We start from the raw sequence: 21,789 nt of genomic DNA on the forward strand, positions 1-21,789 counted from the left end.
TCCCCCGAAAATAAGACCTACTTCCAGTTTTGCCTCTCGCTGTAATATAAGGCATCCCCCCGAAAATAAGACCTCCCCGATAATAAGGCCTCCCACGAAAATAAGGCCTCCCCGGAATATAAGGCCCCCGAAGCTACCGTAAGGCGCCGGACTCCTCTGGACTGTAGCGGCGGGCGCCACCGCACAGCTCACTGATTGGCCACAGCGCAGCCGGAGCTATTCACGCCGTGCGAGGTCTCTTTACATCAGAGAGGCCACGCCGCCAGCAGGACAAGCTGCCGCCTGCCACTCGCTCTGCCCTTTACAGAGTCTGTCTGACTCACAATTACTGTCTTTCTCCGAAAGTAAGACATCCCCCCCCCCCAAATAAGACCTAGCGCATCTTTGGGAGCAAAAATTAATATAAGACACTGTCTTATTTCCGGGGACACAGTATATGTACAGTCAAACCTCGGTTCCCGAACGCCTCTGTTTTGGAACGTTTTGGCTCCCGAGAGCCGAAAACCCAGAAGTAACTGCTCTGGTTTCCAAACAATTTTTGGAAGCTGAACAGCCGCATTTTTTATTTTTTCCCATTGACATTGCTGCCAGCCCATTGAGCCTCGATTTTCAAACTTTACGGAAACCAAAGTTTGGTTTTCTGGAACGGAATAAGTTTGAAAACCAAGGTTCCACTGTATTTGGTGAAGGGCAGGATATACAGTGGTGCCCCGCAAGACGAATGCCTCGCAAGACGGGAAACCCACTAGACGAAAGGGTTTTCCGTTTTGGAAGTGCTTCGCAAAACGAATTTCCCTATGGGCTTGCTTTGCAAGACGAAAATGTCTTGCGAGTTCCTGCGGGCTTTCCCCCCCCCCTTTTTCTAAGCCGCTAAGCCGCTTATCTGCTTATCCGCTAAGCCGCTAAAAGCCGCTAATAGCGCTAATCCGCTAAGCCGTCAATGGGCTTGCTTCACAAGAAGAGAAAACCGCTAGACGAAGAGACTCGCGGAACGGATTAATTTCGTCTTGCGAGGCACCATTGTAAATATCAAAAATAATAAAGTGGAGGGGGTGGGGGTGTTTTAACAGCTGAGATGAAATGAAGGGATTCACTTTCATTTACTAGTAATTGAAAGACGGGAAGTCTCTGGGAAGTATGTGGACAGTCTCCCCCAAAGCCTAGACTCTTAGGAATCTTGAGTTGGAAGGGACCACAAAGATCATCTAGATCAACCCCCTGCAATGCTGGAACCTTTTGCCCAACGTGGGGCTCGAACCCACAGCCCTGAGCAGTTGGTGGGTGGTTGCTATTCCCACTGTCGGAGGCAGCAGGCCTCTGGATCTCAGCTGCTGGAAATTGTAGCTGGGGAAAGAACACAGTTACACTCAGGTCCTGCTTCTGGGCTTCCAGTAAGTACCGTATTTTTTGCTCTATAAGACTCACTTTTTCCCTCCTAAAAAGTAAGGGGAAATGTGTGTGCGTCTTATGGAGCGAATGCAGGCTGCGCAGCTATCCCAGAAGCCAGAACAGCAAGAGGGATTGCTGCTTTCGCTGCGCAATGATCCCTCTTGTTCTGGCTTCTGGGATTCAGAATATTTTTTTCCTTGTTTTCCTCCTCCAAAAACTTGGTGCGTCTTATGGCTGGGTTTTGGTGCGTCTTATGGCTGGGTGTGTCTTACAGAGCGAAAAATACAGTATTTGGTTGTTCCCTGTGAGAACAGGAGACTAGCCATGCCATTGGTGCACACCCTCAAACGTGAAGCTTCCCATGGCAGGCCCTCGCAAGACCCCAGGCTGAGTGCATGGCTCCCTGAATTCAGAAAGCTGGACAGCTGCTGATTACAGTGAAAAAAAATATTGGAATACTCTAAATTATCGGTGGACCGAGAGGGGCTCCGCAAGGTGACCCGTAGCCCAGGGAGTGCACTCTGTCTTACTGACGTCTTGCTGAGGCAGTAAAGAACTCAGCAGGGTTGATAGCATTAATTGATAATTACGGCCAGTTCATTGATTGGAACTTGATCGATCAGGAAGATTGCAAGGCGGAAAAGTGGGCTTTTTATTCCTTAAGAATCATATCTGTCCCACCCCAGAGCCTCTAGGTATTAGGCACTCCCTCCTCGCCCCATAGTTTGGTGAGTTTCTTCAGACTCCAGACTCCTGTTTAATTTCAGTGGGATTCCAAAAGTTGAGCAGGTGGAGGGGGAGTTGGTGTCTAGGTCCAGAGACCCCGGGCGTGCAGATTTTGAAAATCACGCATTCTGTCTTTTAAATTATTTTTATGCATAGACCTAGGTTTGGAAGGGACGTCTGTGGTCGTTTAGACCAGGGGTCAGCAACCTTTTTCAGCTGTGGGCCGGTCCACCATCCCTCAGACCATGTGGTGGGCCGGACTATTTTTTTGGGGGGGGGGGAATGAACTAATTCCTATGCCCCACAAATAACCCAGAGGTGCATTTTAAATAAAAGCACAAATTCTACTCATGTAAAAAACACCAGGCAGGCCCCACAAATAACCCAGAGGTGCATTTTAAATAATAGGACACTTTCTACTCATGTAAAAGCACACTGATTCCCGGACCGTCTGTGGGCTGGATTTAGAAGGCGATTGGCCCACATCTGGCCCCCAGGCCTTAGTTTGCCTACCCGTGGTCTAGACCAGCGATTCTCAACCTGTGGGTCCCCAGATGTTGTGTGACTACAACTCCCATCACCCCTGAGCTCTGGCCTTGCTAGCTAGGGGTGATGGGAGTTGTAGTTCAACAATATCTGGGGACCTGCAGGTTGAGAAAGGCTGGTCTAGACCAAGCAGGGTTCCCCGTCCTCTTGCGAAGCGTCCTTTCCCTACCCGCCAACTTTCTGTTTGGCCTGTCACCGATTTCCACAGTCTGGAGTTTCTGGAGGCGGCAGCGAGCAGAGCAGCTGCTTCTAACCGCCCCCCCCCCATTGCGAGTTCAGGAGCGAATCTGTAGAAATAAGGACGCCGCAATGAATGCAACCTGCTCTCGTATTCAAGTGCGTTTCTCAGAAGGTACATCAAATAATTGAAAGAACTTCCTGCTCTCTAATTAGTCAGATTGAATTAATTTGGCATAATAGGATTCTTTGCGTAACTCGCGGGTTGGCTTCCGATGGAAGGGGGCCTTTCTGATTAAGCTGTTTATGTGCTGCTTAAGATTTAGGAGGAGGGGGAATCTGTTGGACTGATGGCACCTCTTAGCATCTCTGAGGGGTTTTTTTGGGGGGGTCATGTGAACAGAAAGGCCCCTTCTCTTTTAACCCCTTTGGTCTCGACTCCCAGCTACTGCTGCTGCTTCTCCTGGTTTTGAATCCGTGGGGAATCCAGGCGGGGAAGTTTGGGGCTACAGTGCACCCCAGCTCCAAACTCATAACATTGTGTTTGTAGTCAGTTTCACCTGGCAGGTATGCCATGCTGTGGAAAAAGGAAGGGCGTTGTCTCTCTGCGAACTTCCTTATAGAATTAGAATCTCCTATTATTATTATATGCCTGTTGTCTTTGTCCATGGAGTTTTATTGGCAGGGATACTGGAGTGGCTTGCCGGTTCCTCCTCCAGGTGGATCACGTTTGGTCAAAACTCTCCACTATGACCTGTCCATCTTGGGTGGCCCTGCCCTGCACAGAATAGTTCATAGCTTCTCTGAGTTATTCAAGCCCCTTCGCCATGGCAAGGCAGTGATCCATGAAGGGATCCCTTTGTCACGGCAAGGCAGTGAATTCTGGTGCTGGAGGAGACTCTTGAGAGTCCCATGGACTGCAAGAAGATCAAACCTCTCCATTCTGAAGGAAATCAGCTCTGAGTGCTCACTGGAAGGACAGATCCTGAAGCTGAGGCTCCAAGACTTTGGCCACCTCATGAGAAGAGAAGACTCCCTGGAAAAGACCCTGATGTTGGGAAAGATGGAGGGCACAAGGAGAAGGGGACGACAGAGGACGAGATGGTGGGACAGTGTTCTCGAAGCCACAAACATGAGTCTGACCAAACTGCGGGAGGCAGTGGAAGACAGGAGTGCCTGGCGTGCTCTGGTCCATGGGGTCACGAAGAGTTGGACACAACTAAACGACTAAACAACAAAAAATTATTATTATTATTATTATTATTATTATTATTATTATTATTATTATTATCCCCAGCCACCCTGGGTGGCTTCCATTAAAATATTAAAATACAATAATTCATCAAATATTAAAAGCTTCCCCAAACAGGGCTGCCTTCAGATGTCTTCTAAAAGTCTGATAGTTGTTTATTTCCTTGACATCTGATGGGAGGGCATTCCACAGGGTGGGTTCCACCACCGAGAAGGCCCTCTTCCTGGTTCCCTGTAACCTCACTTCTCGCAGTGAGGGAACCGCCAGAAGGCCCTCGGAGCTGGATCTCAGTGTCCTGGCTGAACGATGGGGGTGGAGACGCTCCTTCAGGTATATTGGGGCGTTTAGGACTTTCAAGGTCAGCACCAACACTTTGAATTGTGCTTGGAAATGTACTGGGAGCCAATGGAGGTATTTCAAGACTGGTGTTATGTGCTCTCGGCGGCCGCTCCCAGTCACCAGTCTAGCTGCCGCATTCTGCATTAAGGTGGTACCTCGGGTTACAGATGCTTCAGGCTACATACGCTTCAGGTTACAGACTCCACTAACCCAGAAATAGTACCTCGGGTTAAGAACTTTGCTTCAGGAAGAGAACACAAATTGGGCTCCGGTGACGCGGCAGCAGCAGGAGGCCCCATTAGCTAAAGTGGTGCTTCAGGTTAAGAACAGTTTCAGGTTAAGAACAGACCTCCAGAACGAATTAAGTTCTTAACCCGAGGTACCACTGTAATTGCAGTTTCCGAGTCACCTTCAAAGGTAGCCCCACGTAGAGAACATTGCAGTAGTCCAAGCGGGAGATAACCAGAGCATGCACCACTCTGGCGAGACAGTCCAGAATAATGCCGTGTTTGGCTGCCTGTGTGTTTAGGGTTGTCTTTCTTTCCCTCCTTCCAGCCTGTCCCGAGAATTATGGTCCAGTCCGCCAGTGTTGATGCCACCGCAGCAAAAGTGAAGCAGGTAAGCCCTTGGCGAGGTTCTTTTTGCATCCTGCTTTTGCATCTCTGACCTGGGTAGCCCCTTGCGGAGATCTCACCTTTGCCGCAGGCTCACTCAGTGGTCCTCAAAAGCTGCTGACCTCTCGCCCCGGAAAGCCCCCCTTCCACGCATATTCTGTGGGTGACAAGGCTGACCCAACCCCCTGTGTTTGCTGGAGGCAACCTCCGCGCTTGTCTTCATATTCCTCTGGGTTAGCAGAAGCATCTTCCTGGTCCTCTTGGAAGGACTGCTCTCCTCCCGTGCCAGATTTACGTATAAGCTCAACAGGCTATAGCTTAGGGCCCCGCTCTCTTGGGGGAAAAACCTGGATGTACATTTCCAAAATATTAGATAAAAAACAAATCAAATAAAACCTAGATACAGCAACAGTGTTTTGTGTTGTGTAGGCTCCTATGATGTAAGTCATGGGCCCCGCCTGCTAGCCTGCTCCCTAAAATATCACCGGTTTGCTCATTTCTATATACAGGGTGCCTACATTCTGCTGTTTATGATTATTAGTAGTTTGCACCATATATTTACACCAATTATTATTTCATGTTCTAGCAAGTTTCTAGAGACTAGATTATGAGTCTTTGTAAATTGTGTTTCTAAAGGAACTTCCGTTATTGCCAAATGCCAAGGTGTTTGCATTATTAAGTTTGCTATGAATGAAAAATCATTTTAAGTTAGAGCTTAATAATTCTTTCACTATTAATATACTTCTTCTTAATGGTATTTCACTATTAATATACTTCTTCTTAATTTCAGTTCAACAATCACTTGGATAAAATAAATATTTTGTAATGTGCAAATAGCTTTAGATATGCATTAAAGGTAAAAGAGACCCCTGACCATTAGGTCCAGTCATGACCAACTCTGGGGTTGCAGCGCTCATCTCGCTTTACTGGCCGAGGGAGCCGGTGTACAGCTTGCGGGTCATGTGCCCAGCATGACTAAGCCACTTCTGGCGAACCAGAACAGCGCACGGAAACACTGTTTACCTTCCCGCCGGAGCAGTACCTATTTATGTACTTGCACTTTGACGTGCTTTCGAACTGCTAGGTGGGCAGGAGCAGGGACCGAGCAACGGGAGCTCACCCCGTCGTGGGGATTCGAACCACCGACCTTCTGATCGGCAAGCCCTAGGCTCTGTGGTTTAACCCACAGCGCCGCCCGCGTCCCTTCTAGATACGCATCAGGTCCATAAATTACCATATAGCATATATTCAAGACAAGAAACAGCGACAATTTGTTGTTGACAGCTTGACATATATAGGGCCCCATTGCCTTCAGTAGCTTAGGGCTTCATCAAACCCAAATCTGGCCCTGCTCGCCTCCTGTGATGGGGATCTTAGAATGCTGCAGTGCCCCCCCCAAAATGACATGGGGACAACATAGAATCATGGACTAGAATTGTAGAGTCGAAAGGACCCCACGGGTCATCCAGTCCAAACCACTGCAATGCAGGAATCGAACCCGCAACCATGAGATAGAGTGTCTCACGCTCTACGGACTGGGCTATCTTGCCGAGTCCCTTGCTTGAGCCCTCCCGATACCTACCTCCCCGTTCCCTGCAAAAGAGGGGGTTGTGGAGTGTAAAGTCATCTTAACAGGGAGAACAGCTTGGTAGGAGCAATTGATTCTTCGGAGTTTGTCAATGCTGTTGCCAAACTATATATATCACCAGGATGGGTTGTTAGTCTTAGCAGGTGCTGTTAACTCTGTACCTTGCAAGTTTGTCCTGCCGCAGTTAATGCGTTGGCTCTGGGTTTGGAGCGCGGGACTCTGCGCATCCTGGCGCCTGCCTTGCACACGAGTGATTTATCCCTCCAGCGAATTAAGCCAAATAACTGGGAGAGACTTATAGATCTGGCTTGTTTTTCCCCGTTCACATAAATCGCCCTTTTCAAACAGCAGGTGCCCGTTCCCGTAACATAAATAATATTTCAGTAAATAATAGGGGGCATATTTATTGTGCTCCATACATTTGTATATTAATCCTACCAGGCCTTTCTGGAAGAAATTGGCTATTTGCAGAACTGGCTGCAAATGCACCCGGAGTTCAGATAATCCACAATCTCACCGGCGTGTGTTGCTAACTCTCTGTGAATCATTCGGGCTCTGGCTTCTGTAATGGGAGCATGCCTGAGAATTTTGAATTATGAAATGTAAGCGGATGCTGCGCAGATTTCTGGCCTGTTCTGAATGTGTAAATCTGTGTGTGTGTGTGTGTGTTTTTGTGTGTGTGTGTGTGTGTGTGTGTGTGTGTGTGTGTTAAGAACAGGTCTCAAGTTTTTTGAAAGATGTTTTGGGCCTCCTGCTGACAGTCCCCAACTCTTTGGAGCGTATCTGGAGCTTTAAGAAACGGTTGTGCACACCGCAAAAATACCCATTTCACAGAACCTGGCAATACTCAGAACCACCACCCTCGAATAAAAGCACACAGAAAACCTCCGCCCTCCTCAAAAAGAAATAAAAAAACACTGTAAGATAATAAAAGCAGCCAAAAGAAAGAAAGCCCACCCACTCCCAGCTCTGTTTTTAAAATTAAAAAATTGGCAGGGGGATTTTGATGGACCACCAGGAGTGATGTCTGAAGTTGCCACGCTGGAGAAGTCAGCTTCAGATGCTGTGGAAAATGCAGATAAGCCCTTGCTCCCTCGAGGCCAGGGATTGAGAAATGTTTGGCCAAGACGGGCATCTCATACATCTTTTTGGCTCCATGAACGCATCCCTGGTGCCGCCTAACCCGATAAAAAGCACTGCTCAGAATAGCCTTTTGCAAGACCCACTAAGGGAAATAATAACACAATACAATTCGAAACAGCAACAATTACTTATCAAAGAACCCCCGAAAGCCTTAGATGACCCTTTTTCTCTTCAAAAGGACCAGAGGTTTTCTTTCAGGTGGTAGGAGTGTCTCTGTGTGCCCAAACCCTATTGCCACATTCAATCCCCCAACCCCAGATATCGCCCAGACCTGCTTTTGAGCTGACACACCCTGCTTAGGAGATTCCCAGAAGGAGGCATGGGAAAGAGGAGACCAGGCTTAGATTGTACACAGCATTCCGTGAATCCCAACACATGCCTAATATATCATTTTTTATTACCTTCTCGGTGCTTTGCTCTTTCCTAAACGTGTTGTAATTCTGGCCTCTCTGTTTGTGCTCTAGATCTCCCAAGGGGAAGGCGCCAAGGAGCCCTTTGAGGTGGCCGCGCAGTTGACGGAGCCGGACCAGACCCCCGAAAAGACCCCCAAAGTGCCTCCACAGCCACCCGCGGCCGATATTCAGGCACAGGACTCCCAGGACGGCCCGCCGAGCCCCCTGAGTGAGGCATCCAGCGGCTATTTCTCCCACAGCGTTTCCACGGCCACCCTTTCCGAGGCGCTCGCGCCAGGGAACGACACCCAGCTCCCGGCCGGCGGGCAGATGCCCGCCACAAACGACGCGACGCAGTCTGCTCCGGCTGCCCAGACTGGGGCCGCCGTGGACGTGCTGGTGAAACCGTGTCTCGCTTCTTCTCCTGAGCCTTGCGTCCCTCTTATAGCGAGAGATGACCCGGTCACCCCCGGCCTTAACAAAACAGACCAGGCAAGAACTAAGGGCGGCGGAGACCGAGGGCACAGCGACGGCACCTCGAAGCCAAAGCCTGTGGCCTCTTCCACCGCTCCGAGCGAGGACAGCCCTCCTTCTTCCTCCCCATCAAAGAACGACTCGCAGGCGACACAGCAGCCTGGCACTTCCACAGCTCGGAGCCCCCCTTTGGCAACCAAATCTCTCCCCAACGCAGGACTTTCCAGATCTCCGGTTCTGGCCGAGCCATCGCCTCAGCCCGGCGTCGCAAGCTCCCCGTTCAAAATCCAGAGAGTCCGGACGTCGGAGCTGAGATCCTTCTCCAGCATGCTGGGAGGAGAGCCAGCGGGGTCCTCGAGTTCCGAGGAGGCGGGAGAGGAGAGAGAGGGGTGGAGCCCGCAAAGCCCCGCACAGAACAACGGCACAGCGGCTGGCGCCTCCGAGGAGAAGCCGGATGCCGCGTCCGACTCGGAAGAAACCAATGAGGTCCCGGACTGGCTGAAAGAGGGCGAATACGTGACCGTCGGTACGAATAAGACCGGGACCGTGAGATACGTCGGGCCGACCGACTTCCAGGAGGGCACCTGGGTGGGAGTTGAGTTGGACATGCCGTCAGGTAAATGTGGCTGGGGGGGTGATGGGGTGTTTTGCGGGGTGGTGGCCGATCTTGGGGCAGGAGCCGCTTCCTCAGAACAGAGGAAGCCTTGGCGCAGATTTGCTGCGGGAAGCGAGAGAGGTATCTGTGGGAGAAATTGCCTTAGCGGGTTCAAGCACAGAGGCTCACGCCAAGTTCCCAGTTGGCAGAATCAAATCAGATTCGAATCGGTCAGACTTTGTTCGGTAATTGATTTATTTACGCTGTGGAACCTCGGCTTTTGAACGTTATCCGTTCTGGAAGACAGTTCGACTTCCGAAGCGTTCAAAAACCAAGGATCAATGGACGGCCGGCAAAATCTATCGGAAAAATGGAGAAATGCGCCTCGTTCGACTTCCGAGGTGCATTCGAAAATGGAAGCAATGACTTCCGTTTTCGGCGTTTGGGTTCTGAATGGTTCAGCTTCCAAGGTGCTCAAAAAAACGAGGTTCCGCTGTATTAAATTTGCATGCTGCAAAACTTGGCCACCCTTAGCGTGATCTCTGAATCCTTATCCTCTATCAGGGATTTTAAACGTTGAGGTTCAGACCCACTTGGAATTTTCCTTCCAGTAGCACCTTAGAGACCAACTAAGTTTGTTCTTGGGATGAACTTTCGTGTGCATGCACACTTCTTCAGATACACTGAAACAGAAGTCACCAGACCCTTATATATAGTGAAAGGGTGGGGAGGGGTATTACTCAGAAGGGTGGTGGGAGTGGGTGATTGGCTGATAGGTGTGGTAAGCCACTTGACGACTGTTAACGACTGCAATTGGTCTTACAGGAAAAAGCAAGGGATGAGATAGCCAAAAATAGCTTTATCATGTGTAATGAGATAAGAATCCAATGTCTCTATTCAGACCAGGTCTCTCCATGGTTTTGAGTTTGGTAATAAGTTGCAATTCAGCAACTTCTCTTTCCAGTCTATTTCTGAAATTCTTTTGTAATAAGACAGCTACTTTGAGTTCTTGTATAGAATGTCCTGGGAGATTGAAGTGTTCTCCTACTGGTTTCTCTGTCTTGTGATTCCTGATATCAGATTTATGTCCATTTATCCTTTGGCGTGTTGTAAACAAAATCTGCCCTTTTTCCCTTATGGAGTTTCCAAGAGCCCATATAGAGTCCTTACATAGGTTCTCTATTGGGAGGAGAAAATAACAGAGGCCAACCAGAGAATATTGAGAAGCAAAGCAGCTCGTAAGCCTGAACTTTATTGATCTGTTGCAACAGGGTACTCCCCTCACATGCAGGAAAGGTGGAGGCCAAGAACAAAGGTGTGCCTGCCCTAGAATCATAGAATCATAGAGTTGGAAGAGACCACAAGGGCCATCGAGTCCAACCCCCTGCCAAGCAGGAAACACCATCAGAGCACTCCTGACATATGGTTGTCAAGCCTCTGCTTAAAGACCTCCAAAGAAGGAGACTCCACCACACTCCTTGGCAGCAGATTCCACTGTCAAACAGCTCTTACTGCCAGGAAGTTCTTCCTAATGTTTAGGTGGAATCTTCTTTCTTGTAGTTTGGAACCATTGCTCCGTGTCCGCTTCTCTGGAGCAGCAGAAAACAACCTTTCTCCCTCCTCTATGTGACATCCTTTTATATATTTGAACATGGCTATCATATCACCCCTTAACCTCCTCTTCTCCAGGCTAAACATGCCCAGCTCCCTTAGCCGTTCCTCATAAGGCATCGTTTCCAGGCCTCTGACCATTTTGGTTGCCCTCCTCTGGACACGTTCCAGTTTGTCAGTGTCCTCCTTGAACTGTGGTGCCCAGAACTGGACACAGTACTCCAGGTGAGGTCTGACCAGAGCAGAATACAGTGGCACTATTACTTCCCTTGATCTAGATGCTATACTCCTATTGATGCAGCCCAGAATTGCAATGGCTTTTTTAGCTGCCGCGTCACACTGTTGGCTCATGTCAAGTCTGTGGTCAACCAAGACTCCTAGATCCTTTTCACATGTACTGCTCTCAAGCCAGGTGTCACCCATCTTGTATTATATAGACATTTTAAATTCCCTGCCCTGGAGCTCAAGACCTCCACTCCATACATTATACATACATCACAGAAGGGGTGTAACCCAAGACCACCCCTCAGATACATCATACCTACATCACAGAAAAGGCGGGCTACAGCAGAAATCTGAGTTCATTGTTTATCTTGTCTGACAGGTTACCTCTTAATGCTCACTTGATTGGATATAGTAATCACTTGATTGTATACCCTGGGGAGCCTGGCCTTTTTTTAAAATGATAAATACTTAGTTCCTGAGCCAGGTCACAGAATCACCTTATTCAAACACAGACATACCCTTAAGACAGGATTTGTGAAGGAAAAGACAATGGGGAGGCTTTTCCATTTTCCTTTGACCTTGCATGGAAAACATTTGCTCAGTTTGGGAATCAAAAATGGTTTCAGGTCGGTCTTCCTGTGCTGATCTATGTACGTGCTTGGTTGGTACATTTATGAACATTTAATATATATCTAAGACCTTAAAATTCTTATCACAGGCGTAGGGTTTGGCCTGTTTGTCAAATATAGAGGGGGTAATAAATTATACATTTTGGATGAAAGTTCCTCTTTGTAAAACCTCTTATTTTCTCTCCCCCCGCCCCCCCAGGCAAGAACGATGGTTCGATTGGAGGGCGGCAATACTTCAAGTGCAATGCAGGCTACGGGCTCCTCGTGAAGCCCAGCCGGGTCAAGAAAGCCACGGGGCCAGCCAGGCGCCGGAGCGCCGGGACAAGACTGCAGGGCGGGGGGACCCCCGAGCAGCGGAAGAGCGGCACCTTCTCGGGCTCGGCCTCCAACCTCGCTTCCCTGACCGCCTTGGCCAAAGCAGAAAAGACCCCCAGGAATGCAGAAAACCGGAAGTCGTGGGCCAACTGAGCGGGACAGCGGCCGGACACTGCCTTGCGAGAATCGGACACTTCCTCGAGAGCGGCCTTACTTTGCACAACTAAACAAAGTCGGCGGGGGCAGTTGCAGGGCCCGGGGGGGGGGCAGGGGCATTTGTTCTTTCCTTGGGTCGTCAGTTGAATTCTTGCCATGAAGGGGTATCGGCATGCTTCTCCTGATGCAAACGGCGACCCTTTTCCATCCCTCTCTTCACCCCCTGCCAGGTGAGGTTCAAAAAAAAAGCCATCTGCCGTTGTGACTGTACAGATTTCCAGCCCTCCTGCAAGAGGCAATGTTCACGGAGCCTCTTTTTAAGGAAATAAATGCACTGTTGTGCGGGGCCTCACCCTTAAACCACGGGAGAGAGAAGAAGAAGAGACTTGTGTGTCCTGGCAGATGGTGGCTTCAGAGAAACAGTGCCTGGCTTGAGTATTGCTCTCTGGTCTTTTCGTCCCTCTTGCCGGCGTCGCTGGGAAGATCGCCCCTCGCTGCACTGGGACGAGGCTTTTGGGGGGCTAGTCAGTTGGGTGGTGGGTTGTCCCCCCTCCCCGGAAAAAAAATGCCTGAATCTTTAAAAGCAAAGACACCTTGCATCTAGCTGACGACACTGCTCTAGTGCTTTTTCTATGTAAAGGAGAAAAAGAGACTTTTCTCTGAGACCCTGCTTGGGTTTTTAGGATTTATTATTTCGGCATGCCCTCTGGTGCTACTGTATTTATGAAACCAGTTTCCAGTACGGTTGGTTGAAAGTTTGGTCTCTGGGGGGCTTCCTCCTTTGTGGCGTCGACGTTTAATCAGTGTGTAAAGCAGATTCCCACCCCCATCTCTCCCCGCCCCCAAAATTCTATGGTATTTATTTCTTATTTATTGCTAAAAGAATGATAGCAGCACAGCGATTTGCAATCAGCCCGCCGCCCGCCAGCTTACACCAGCCTCGTTGCACTGCAGGTTTCCCTCAACTACTCTCCTTCCCATCGAATAATTAAAACATCTCTCCAGATGTTAAGCTGGCAATCGGACTGAGGTGTGTAGTTTCTGCGGCTGCATTGAGCCCAGAACAGAACCGCTTTGTGGCTCGCTCAGCTCAATGCAACCCCCTGAGCCACAGGTGGAAGCTGGGAAATTTTCACAGATTCCCAGCGGCCTAGAAAACACCCCCCCCCCAAAAAAAAAAACTCTTGGTAGCTGAAGGCACAGAGGAGGTTGTAGAGTTTCTGCAAGGGTCCTGTGACTTAGTCGGCCACCGCGAGTTACCCTTGCCTGTTTTATGCTTCCCCACTGAAAGGAGCAGGACACAAGCAATGGCCTGCTAAAACTCGGAGCTGATTTCCGGTTGCCTGGTGCATTCGCAGGGGGTCCTCCTCAACCTCCCCCCCATTCTGCAAGAGCATCTCCCGCAAGCATGCGCGGCGGTAATCTTGCGAGTGGACCTTGCTCCTTGTCGATCCTTCATTTCTGCCTTGAACCCCTTCCCAAATTTCTGGGATTTCCCGTGGGCAAACACCATTGCACTCTGGCTCTCTCGCTGTTTTTCGGCTTGCCAAAGGAGAGATCGAGAGCCTCAGGCCAGCTGTGGGTGCATGTGAGTTCTGTTGGCAACTTTTTCTCGCGCAGCCTCCCCGTTCTTCCTCTCCCCTTCCTGTGCGGTTGTGCAGCCAAGTTGTGCCTTAATCATCCAGCCGGATGGAAAAGCCCATGCGAAAGGATGTGCGGACGATTAGGAAGGAAGGGCAGAGCGCTCTGCATGCAGGTTCAGTCGGCAGCATTATCCCCTGCGACAGACGCCCTTTCTGACACCCCGGAGAGATGCTGCCAGTCAGTGTAGACAATACTGAATCCGACGGACCAATAGCCTGACTTGGAAGAAAGCGGGTTCCTGTATCTCCTTTGCAGGAGATGGCCCTGCCGACTGGACTCTCATTTGGCCTTGGAAGGAGCGCAAATGTGATGTTCAAATAAGAAGCCATGTAGGTCAGGAAAAGGCCGGCTGTGGAAGACGGAGGGGAGAGGGGCAGGCAGGCGCCAAGCGGAGAACTGGCAGACTTGATTTGGCATCGTAGAGCAGTAGAGTTGGCTAGGACCCTAAGCGGTCCTCTAGACTGATCCCCTTTAACCACAGCTAACGGGGGGCGCTCTTCTCCAGACAGACAGAAAAGGAAGACTAAGGCACATAGTCTTTTCAGTGATGCATGCACCACTACAAAGGGCGAAGGGGACTGGAGATAAATGAATACTACAGAGAAAGGAGCCTTAAAGGCCTCTCTGGACATTCTGTAGATCAAGAAAACCCAGAGGCTTTAGATGCGTAAGAGACGGTGGCAGCGCAGAAAGGGGGTGTCTTTGGAGCAAGCCGAGCTCCAGGACTGAGGGGGCAAGAGTATAAAAGCAGCTGGTTCCCTATGCCCCCCACCCCTCTAGGAATTTTAATAAAGCACACTTGGGGGGGGGGGTTAGGGAAATATTTCACCGTTGCGTCTTAAAGCGCCTCCTCGCGGCTTTCTAACTGGAGGAGAAATGCTCCACATGGGGTACAATTGCCCCCCAGCACAGCTTAAGAGAAATGAAATGAGTGCCAAAATCTAGGTGTTTTAATATCCAGGCAGGGTTTTATTGAAAGAAGAAAAAAATATATAAAGTTTTGCGGGGGAATCTTTGAAACCTGCCAGTCGTGATCCTTACAGAATTAAGCCCACCTGAGTCCCGTTGAAATTGGTTGTGCTGGGTTTTGTGACTCAATGAGCGCCAGTAGTTTGCCTGTTAAGTGGAGGTTTCTAGGATTCCACGTTAGGTTCCTACACCCTGCATTCCTTCCCCGGGGCTGCTGTGCTGAACAACACAAGTGGCAACGGTTTTCCCACCGCGGCGACGGGCATCCTTAACGAACTTACCATTACCTTCCTGCTTATTTCCGGCATGTGTGAGCAATCCCAGGTGAGCCCAGGCTCGCTTGGCAGGTAAACCTGCCACGCTCCCTGCCGTCGGGGCCCCCGGGTTTTCCCAGAATTTTTCATGCACTTTACAAAGGGGCAAGGGCGCTGGCTGGGCAAGTTGTGTTGGCAACCCGTAAGCCGGAGGACGCCTTTGAGACCAGACTTCGCCAACCTGATGCCCTCCAGTTCTTTAGGGCTACAGCCTCCATCAGCCCCAGCCAGTTCAGAGGGCACCAAGTTGGCAAAGGTCTCTTGAAGCCTTTGCGGTTCTCTGACTCGGGGGCAGCCTCCTTCTAACCCTTTTGACACTTTTGCCCTTCCTTTTATATTTAATTCATTGTCCAAGCTCAAGAGCCCTTTGCGTAAAGAATAGCTGGGAACAGGACTCGAGAGACAGTGAAATGAAACGGCTTGTTGCAATTAAAAGCCCTGCTGTGGGTATTCGTGCGGTTTTCTGGATCATGCCCCCCGGTCTTTTCAACAAGACGTAACGTCCTTTCCTTTCGTCTTGCATTAACTGCTCTTTAAAAAAAAACCAAACAGGTCTGCTTTTCCCAACAAATTGTGGCAGCTCTTAAGCCAGAGCGCCGCTGGCAAGTTGTTTTTCCACGTTAACAAGGAAACGCAAGCTTGCTCCAGCCGTTGCGACTCCCCATGTAGTTTGCACGTGGAACCAGGCTTTGAAAGATAGGCGTCTCTTAGGAGCTCCGCCTGCAAAAATAACCTTTTTTCTTTTTTAAATCCTGGAGCAAAGGGTTTCTACAGTACGTTCAATGGGTCCACCGTAGAATTATCCACCGCTAAGACTTTAAAGTTCAAATACTTTTTGTTAAAAAAAGTGCAGTTTCTTGAGTTTGCAGCTGTGTACACTTTGCTTGCATCAAAAGCTTTTATATAGTTGAATTGGGGGTGCTGAACACATGGGACGCTGCCCCAGTGGCTCGTACTTTCAGCTTCCTTTTAACCAAGCCACAATTCCTTCTACTGTGCCTTATCGGTTTGACAGCTGGCTTGCCCACTAAACCAGGGACTGGGAACCTCTGACCCTCCAAATGGGATTCCTGAACCCCACCAGCCTCAGCCAGCCCTGGCCCCTGGGTTCCCCAGTCCTGCTTTTAAGACAATAGCAGGCGCTCCCAGGTCTGTAGGGCCAACAAGTTGGCTGGAGAGATGGTTTTAGAGGAATGACCTCCCTGTCGTCGTCATCTTGAAATGTGGAAGGTTTTCTTGAGCACCACTTTCCAGCTGGGGCGCTTCATCAACACCAGCTCCATTAGCAGGCTGTGTCCCAGTAGAATCGCAGAATTGTCGAGTCAGAAGAGGGACCCCACGGGCCATCTAGCCCAGCCCGCTGCGATGCAGCCCTGCCTTTCTTCAGCCAGCTCTGCCACGGCCGTGTCTCGTTCCAGCATAACTCTGAAAGAGCTCCCCAGTTTCCCCAGGGCTGGGGCCAAAGGCCCCACCCAAGGTGGCGGTGCCAGCAACCTGCCGCCATTTTGTGTGCGCACTAGGTATAGAATGGTAGCTGCCAAGGAGGCAACACCCAGTGGGAATTTTACCTGGCAAGAGTCACGGGCAGAGGTTTTGGGTGATCTAACACGCAAATTCATCCCAAATCTGCTACGAGTGAGAAAGTGGCCTGATCCTTGCTCCCCCACTGCAGACACACTTAAACACTACACATAAGCACAAGTGGCGTTTGCCAAGGCGGCAGCCTTGGCTCTGTGCAGAATGCGTCCCCATGTAGTCATGGGTTCCAGGGTCACTAACTCTCCCTCTCCCGTCTTAGGGAGGGCAATGGGCTTTCAGAGTTGACTTCTTTCCGTTGATTTGTGTTGTGATCTTTACTTCTTTGTAAATGTAGGGAGACTGTATATAAAGGACGGATGTTTAGCTGGTTTCGGAAGTATCTGTTGGTTGTACCTTTTTAAAATGCGCTAAAAATCCAAAGATAAATTGTAATGAAGTGTAAAGTTTTTAATGCTCTCTTGTATCATACTAAACTTGTAATATTGTACCATACCTGTGACATGATGTACGTTACCTAAAATAAAACCACCTCCTTTACGTTAAGCCTCGAATCCTCGCTCGCTCTGTTTCTCCCACCCTCCCAGACTTGAGACCTCTGGTTATTAGGGCGCTATATAAATTCAATAAATAAATAAAAATAGAAGCCTGCTTGCCTGGCCAAAGCACTGCAGATCTGCTGGGATAAGGAAACTCAAGCAAATAGGTATCAGTGCAGGAGTCAAACAGGACCACCTGGCCAGAGCTCTGTGCTTAAAAAGTAAATCCAGATTTATTTATTGTCCTGGATGTGTTCCATGAAGTGAGCATATTTTTATTCTTTCCCTTGCCCTTGAAGTGTCTCTGTAACCCAGGGGTCAGCAAACTTTTTCAGCAGGGAGCCAGTCCACTGTCCCTCAGACCTTGTGGGGGGCCGGACTATCTTTTTTTGGGGGGGGGGAATGAATGAATTCCTATGCCCCACAAATAACCCAGAGATGCATTTTAAATAAAAGGACACATTCTACTCATGTAAAAACACACTGATTCCTGGACCGTCTGCGGGCCGGATTGAGAAGGCGATTGGGCCGGATCCAGCCCCCGGGCCTTAGTTTGCCTACCCTGCTCTAACCCTCCTCCCCATTCACTAAAAACTTTTTGCTTTCAGTGAGAGCTCAGTCAGTAGAGAATGAGTCTGTGACTCTCAGGTTCGTGGGTGAAAGATTCCTGTGTTGCAGGGGGCTGTATTTGATTTTTTTGATTCTACAACTTCAGCAAGCTTTGCTAACACTGCGCCTTTTATTCATAGGGGATAGAAACATGTAAGGCGGTTCTCAAGACGACTGTGGGTAATTAAACTTCCATGTACCTGTGAAATTGCAGTATTCAGACACGTGCAGTGCGACGCTATTTTACTTTAAACAAATTTAAAAATTGTCCAGTAGCACCTTAGAGACCAACTAAGTTTGTTCTGGGGATAAGCTTTCGTGTGCACGTACCCTTCTTCAGATACACAGGGTGATTCCTTGTAAGAGTTGTTCAGTACAGAGAGTTCTCCTTTATTTGCTTCTGTTTTAGGGAAGTTTTTAATGTGTGACATTTTGATGTATTTTTAATCTTTGTTGGAAGGCGCCCAGAGTGGCTGGGGAAACCCAGCCAGATGGGTGGGATACAAATAATAAATATATTATTATTATTATTATTATTATTATTATTATTATTATTATTGAGTACAGAACGCTGATCAGATGTTTGAGCAGCTTCTTGGAAAAAATGTGGCATAGTTTCTTTGCATATTCAACAACTTGGATGATGGACTCAAGGGCATCCTGATCAAATTTGCAGATGACACCAAACTGGGAGGGGTGGCTAACACCCCAGAGGACAGGATCACACTTCAAAACGACCTTGACAGATTAGAGAACTGGGCCAAAACAAACAAGATGAATTTTAACAGGGAGAAATGTAAAGTATTGCACTTGGGCAAAAAAAATGAGAGGCACAAATACAAGATGGGTGACACCTGGCTTGAGAGCAGTACATGTGAAAAGGATCTAGGAGTCTTGGTTGACCACAAACTTGACATGAGCCAACAGTGTGACGTGGCAGCTAAAAAAGCCAATGCAATTCTGGGCTGCATCAATAGGAGTATAGAATCATAGAATAGAATCATAGAGTTCGAAGAGACCACAAGGGCCATCGAGTCCAATCCCCTGCCAAGCAGGAAACACCATCAGAGCACTCCTGACATATATGGTTGTCAAGCCTCTGCTTAAATACCTCCAAAGAAGGAGACTCCACCACACTCCTTGGCAGCAAATTCCACTGTCGAACAGCTCTTACTGTCAGGAAGTTCTTCCTAATGTTTAGGTGGAATCTTCTTTCTTGCAGTTTGGAACCATTGCTCCGTGTCCGCTTCTCTGGAGCAGCAGAAAAAGTATAGCATCTAGCTCAAGGGAAGTAATAGTGCCACTGTATTCTGCTCTGGTCAGACCTCACCTGGAGTACAGTCCAGTTCTGGGCACCACAAAACGATGCCTTATGAGGAACGGCTAAGGGAGCTGGGCATGTTTAGCCTGGAGAAGAGGAGGTTAAGGGGTGATATGATAGCCATGTTCAAATATATAAAAGGATGTCACATAGAGGAGGGAGAAAGGTTCTTAATTCTAAGACCCTTAAGTATAATGTCCAGGTTCTTGCATTTAGTCAGAAAGGAGATACCAGTCTGTACCTGTGCAAGTTTCTTTGTGAGTTTGATGGACTTCCATTTCATGTGGCTCAATGTGGCACCTTCTGAATTCTGCTTCTGAATTCTGGTGCTGGAGGAGACTCTTGAGAGTCCCATGGACTTCAAGAAGATCAAACCTACCCATTCTGAAGGAAATCAGCCCTGAGTGCTCACTGGAAGGACAGATCCTGAAGCTGAGGCTCCAAGACTTTGGCCACCTCATGAGAAGAGAAGACTCCCTGGAAAAGGCCCTAATGCTGGGAAAGATGGAGGGCACAAGGAGAAGGGAACGACAGAGGATAAGATGGTGGGACAGTGTTCTCGAAGCTACCAGCATGAGTTTGACCAAACTGGGGGAGGCAGTGGAAGACAGGAGTGCCTGGCGTGCTCTGGTCCAGGGGGTCACGAAGAGTCAGACACAACTAAACAACAACAAAGGTGCTACTGGAAAATTTATTTATTTTGACTGCATCAGACCAATACAGCTACCTACATTACTTTAAATTGATCAATATTTTAATCGAGTGCAGGGCAAGAAGTCCAGGACTTTGGAGAAATCACGAAGCCAGCATGAGACTTGACGGTGGCTATCCTTTGTAGGTGTCAAAGCCCCCATCTGGGCCCACACATAGCCTCATTCACACATGACAATAAACCCAAAGGCAGGCTTGCTGGGACCAGGAATATGCACATCCTTCGGGAGAGCAGCTCACAGCCACTTTGCTCTTCCCCAGCCCATTTTACTCTTGCGTTTTTGCACCAAGCTAAGCCAAGCTTGGACTTGGGGCGTCATCCAGAGCCAGGCTTCTGTTAAAGTTCGCTCTCTGTGCCCTTCCTGCTTCTTGCAAATGCTTCCCCAGCTCACTATCTGTGTTAATGCAATCACCACCGCAATTATCGCTAATCTTCCGCTGTAAAAAATGTGTGCCTATTTAACGTGCGTTTAGGCTCTCGTTCACACCAGCTGCAATCTTTTTGCATCGTTCTGCCATGCAACTCCCACCTGGTGATTTTCTCCTTACATCCACTCGTCAACGGAGTCGTCACTCGTGCAACTTACAAGGCGGGCCCAAGTCTACAAAATATTATGCTGTAATATATATTTTGTGCTCTAAAGCTGTCACAAGACCTTTTTTAAAATAATAATAATAATAATAATAAATTTTATTTATATTCCGCCCTCCCCAGCCGAAGCCGGGCTCAGAGTGGCTAACAACAGTAAAATGATACAACATTCTAAAATAATTTCATTATAAAATTAATTCCAATCAAATTAATGCCAACCATTGGGCTAGAGTTCTGTGAAGGCTGCCGAAGGAGGGAGTCAGGCTGTGCCCTGACCAAAGGCCAGGTGGAACAGCTCCGTCTTGCAGGCCCTGCGGAAAGATGTCAAGTCCCGCAGGGCCCTAGTCCTTTGTGACAGAGCGTTTCACCAGATCGGGGCCACGGTTGAAAAAGATCTGGATCTGGTTGAGACCAGCCTAAGCTCCCTGTGGCCCGGAATCTCCAAGATGTTTTTATTTGAAGACCATATGGTCCTCTGTGGGACATACCAGGAGAGGCGATCCCGTAGGTACGAGGGTCCTAGGCCGTATAGGGCTTTAAAGGTTAAAACCAGCACCTTAAACCTGACCCTGTACTCCACCAGGAGCCAGTGCAACAAATTAGTCATAATACCGACCCCCAGAACACTTGTGCAACTTTTTACGATGTTGTGGTCGTAGTTCAAGGTGTTGCTGTTAGTATGACCCCCTTAGAAACTTGGGACCAGTTTACCTAGAAATACCCTCTCCACCGCTTAGATCAGTCAAACTGGCCCTGTTACTGGTGTCATATTAAAATCCCCCCTGCATAAGAACTCTTACCTTTCTGCATGGTAGCACCTGCACTTTGGAACTCCTTGCCACTTGACATCAGACAAGTGCCTTCGCTGTACTTTTTTTCGGCACCTGCCCAAATCATTTTTGTTTGGACAGGTTTCTCCCCGAAATTTAGAAAGCCGAAGGGAGTTCTCAGTCTGTTGTTATTTTCAAATGTCTTAAATGGCTATTAACTCTTTCTTATTGTTAGTTTTATTGCTTTGGCTTTTCTGTAAACCAGTTTGTGGTGTTTCTTCCCCTCCAATCAAGCACTGTACCAAATTGTAAAAAATAAAGACTGAATTCCGCCGTAAAGGCAATTTTCCGAGTAGCATATTGGATTCCCTTAACCACCTCTCCCCCCCCCCCATTTGAAAAGCTAGGGATGAATTTTCTGAACAGCGCCATTCTCAGGACCATCCTGCCAGAGAAGTGGGACAGGTGGCTGGGTGATCGAAGGCGGCTATCCGTGTCATGAGAATTCGGAGACCCTGCGAACCCCCAGCGAAATGAAACCGGCGACGTTTCACACAAAGAGGACCGAACCAGAACTTGTGGGTTTTTTTCAGTTATACATTTTAATTTTCTA

At 48.7% G+C, this 21,789-nt stretch overlaps 1 protein-coding gene across 1 annotated transcript in view; it reads left to right on the forward strand.

Annotated features, from left to right (window-relative positions):
• The window catches only part of KIF13B (kinesin family member 13B), a 191,009-nt gene extending 173,829 nt beyond the window's left edge, over positions 1-17,180 (forward strand). Inside the window, exons 37-39 of the mRNA XM_081855981.1 lie at positions 4,985-5,047; positions 8,239-9,256; positions 11,900-17,180. Of these exons, the coding sequence (XP_081712107.1) occupies positions 4,985-5,047; positions 8,239-9,256; positions 11,900-12,168 (1,350 nt within the window). The 3' untranslated portion in view covers positions 12,169-17,180. The remainder of the gene's footprint in view (positions 1-4,984; positions 5,048-8,238; positions 9,257-11,899) is intronic.
• Positions 17,181-21,789: the final 4,609 nt, after the last annotated feature.

This window comes from Podarcis erhardii (assembly GCF_964252035.2).
Source record: "Podarcis erhardii genome assembly, chromosome: 3".
NCBI classification, from domain to species: domain Eukaryota; kingdom Metazoa; phylum Chordata; class Lepidosauria; order Squamata; family Lacertidae; genus Podarcis; species Podarcis erhardii.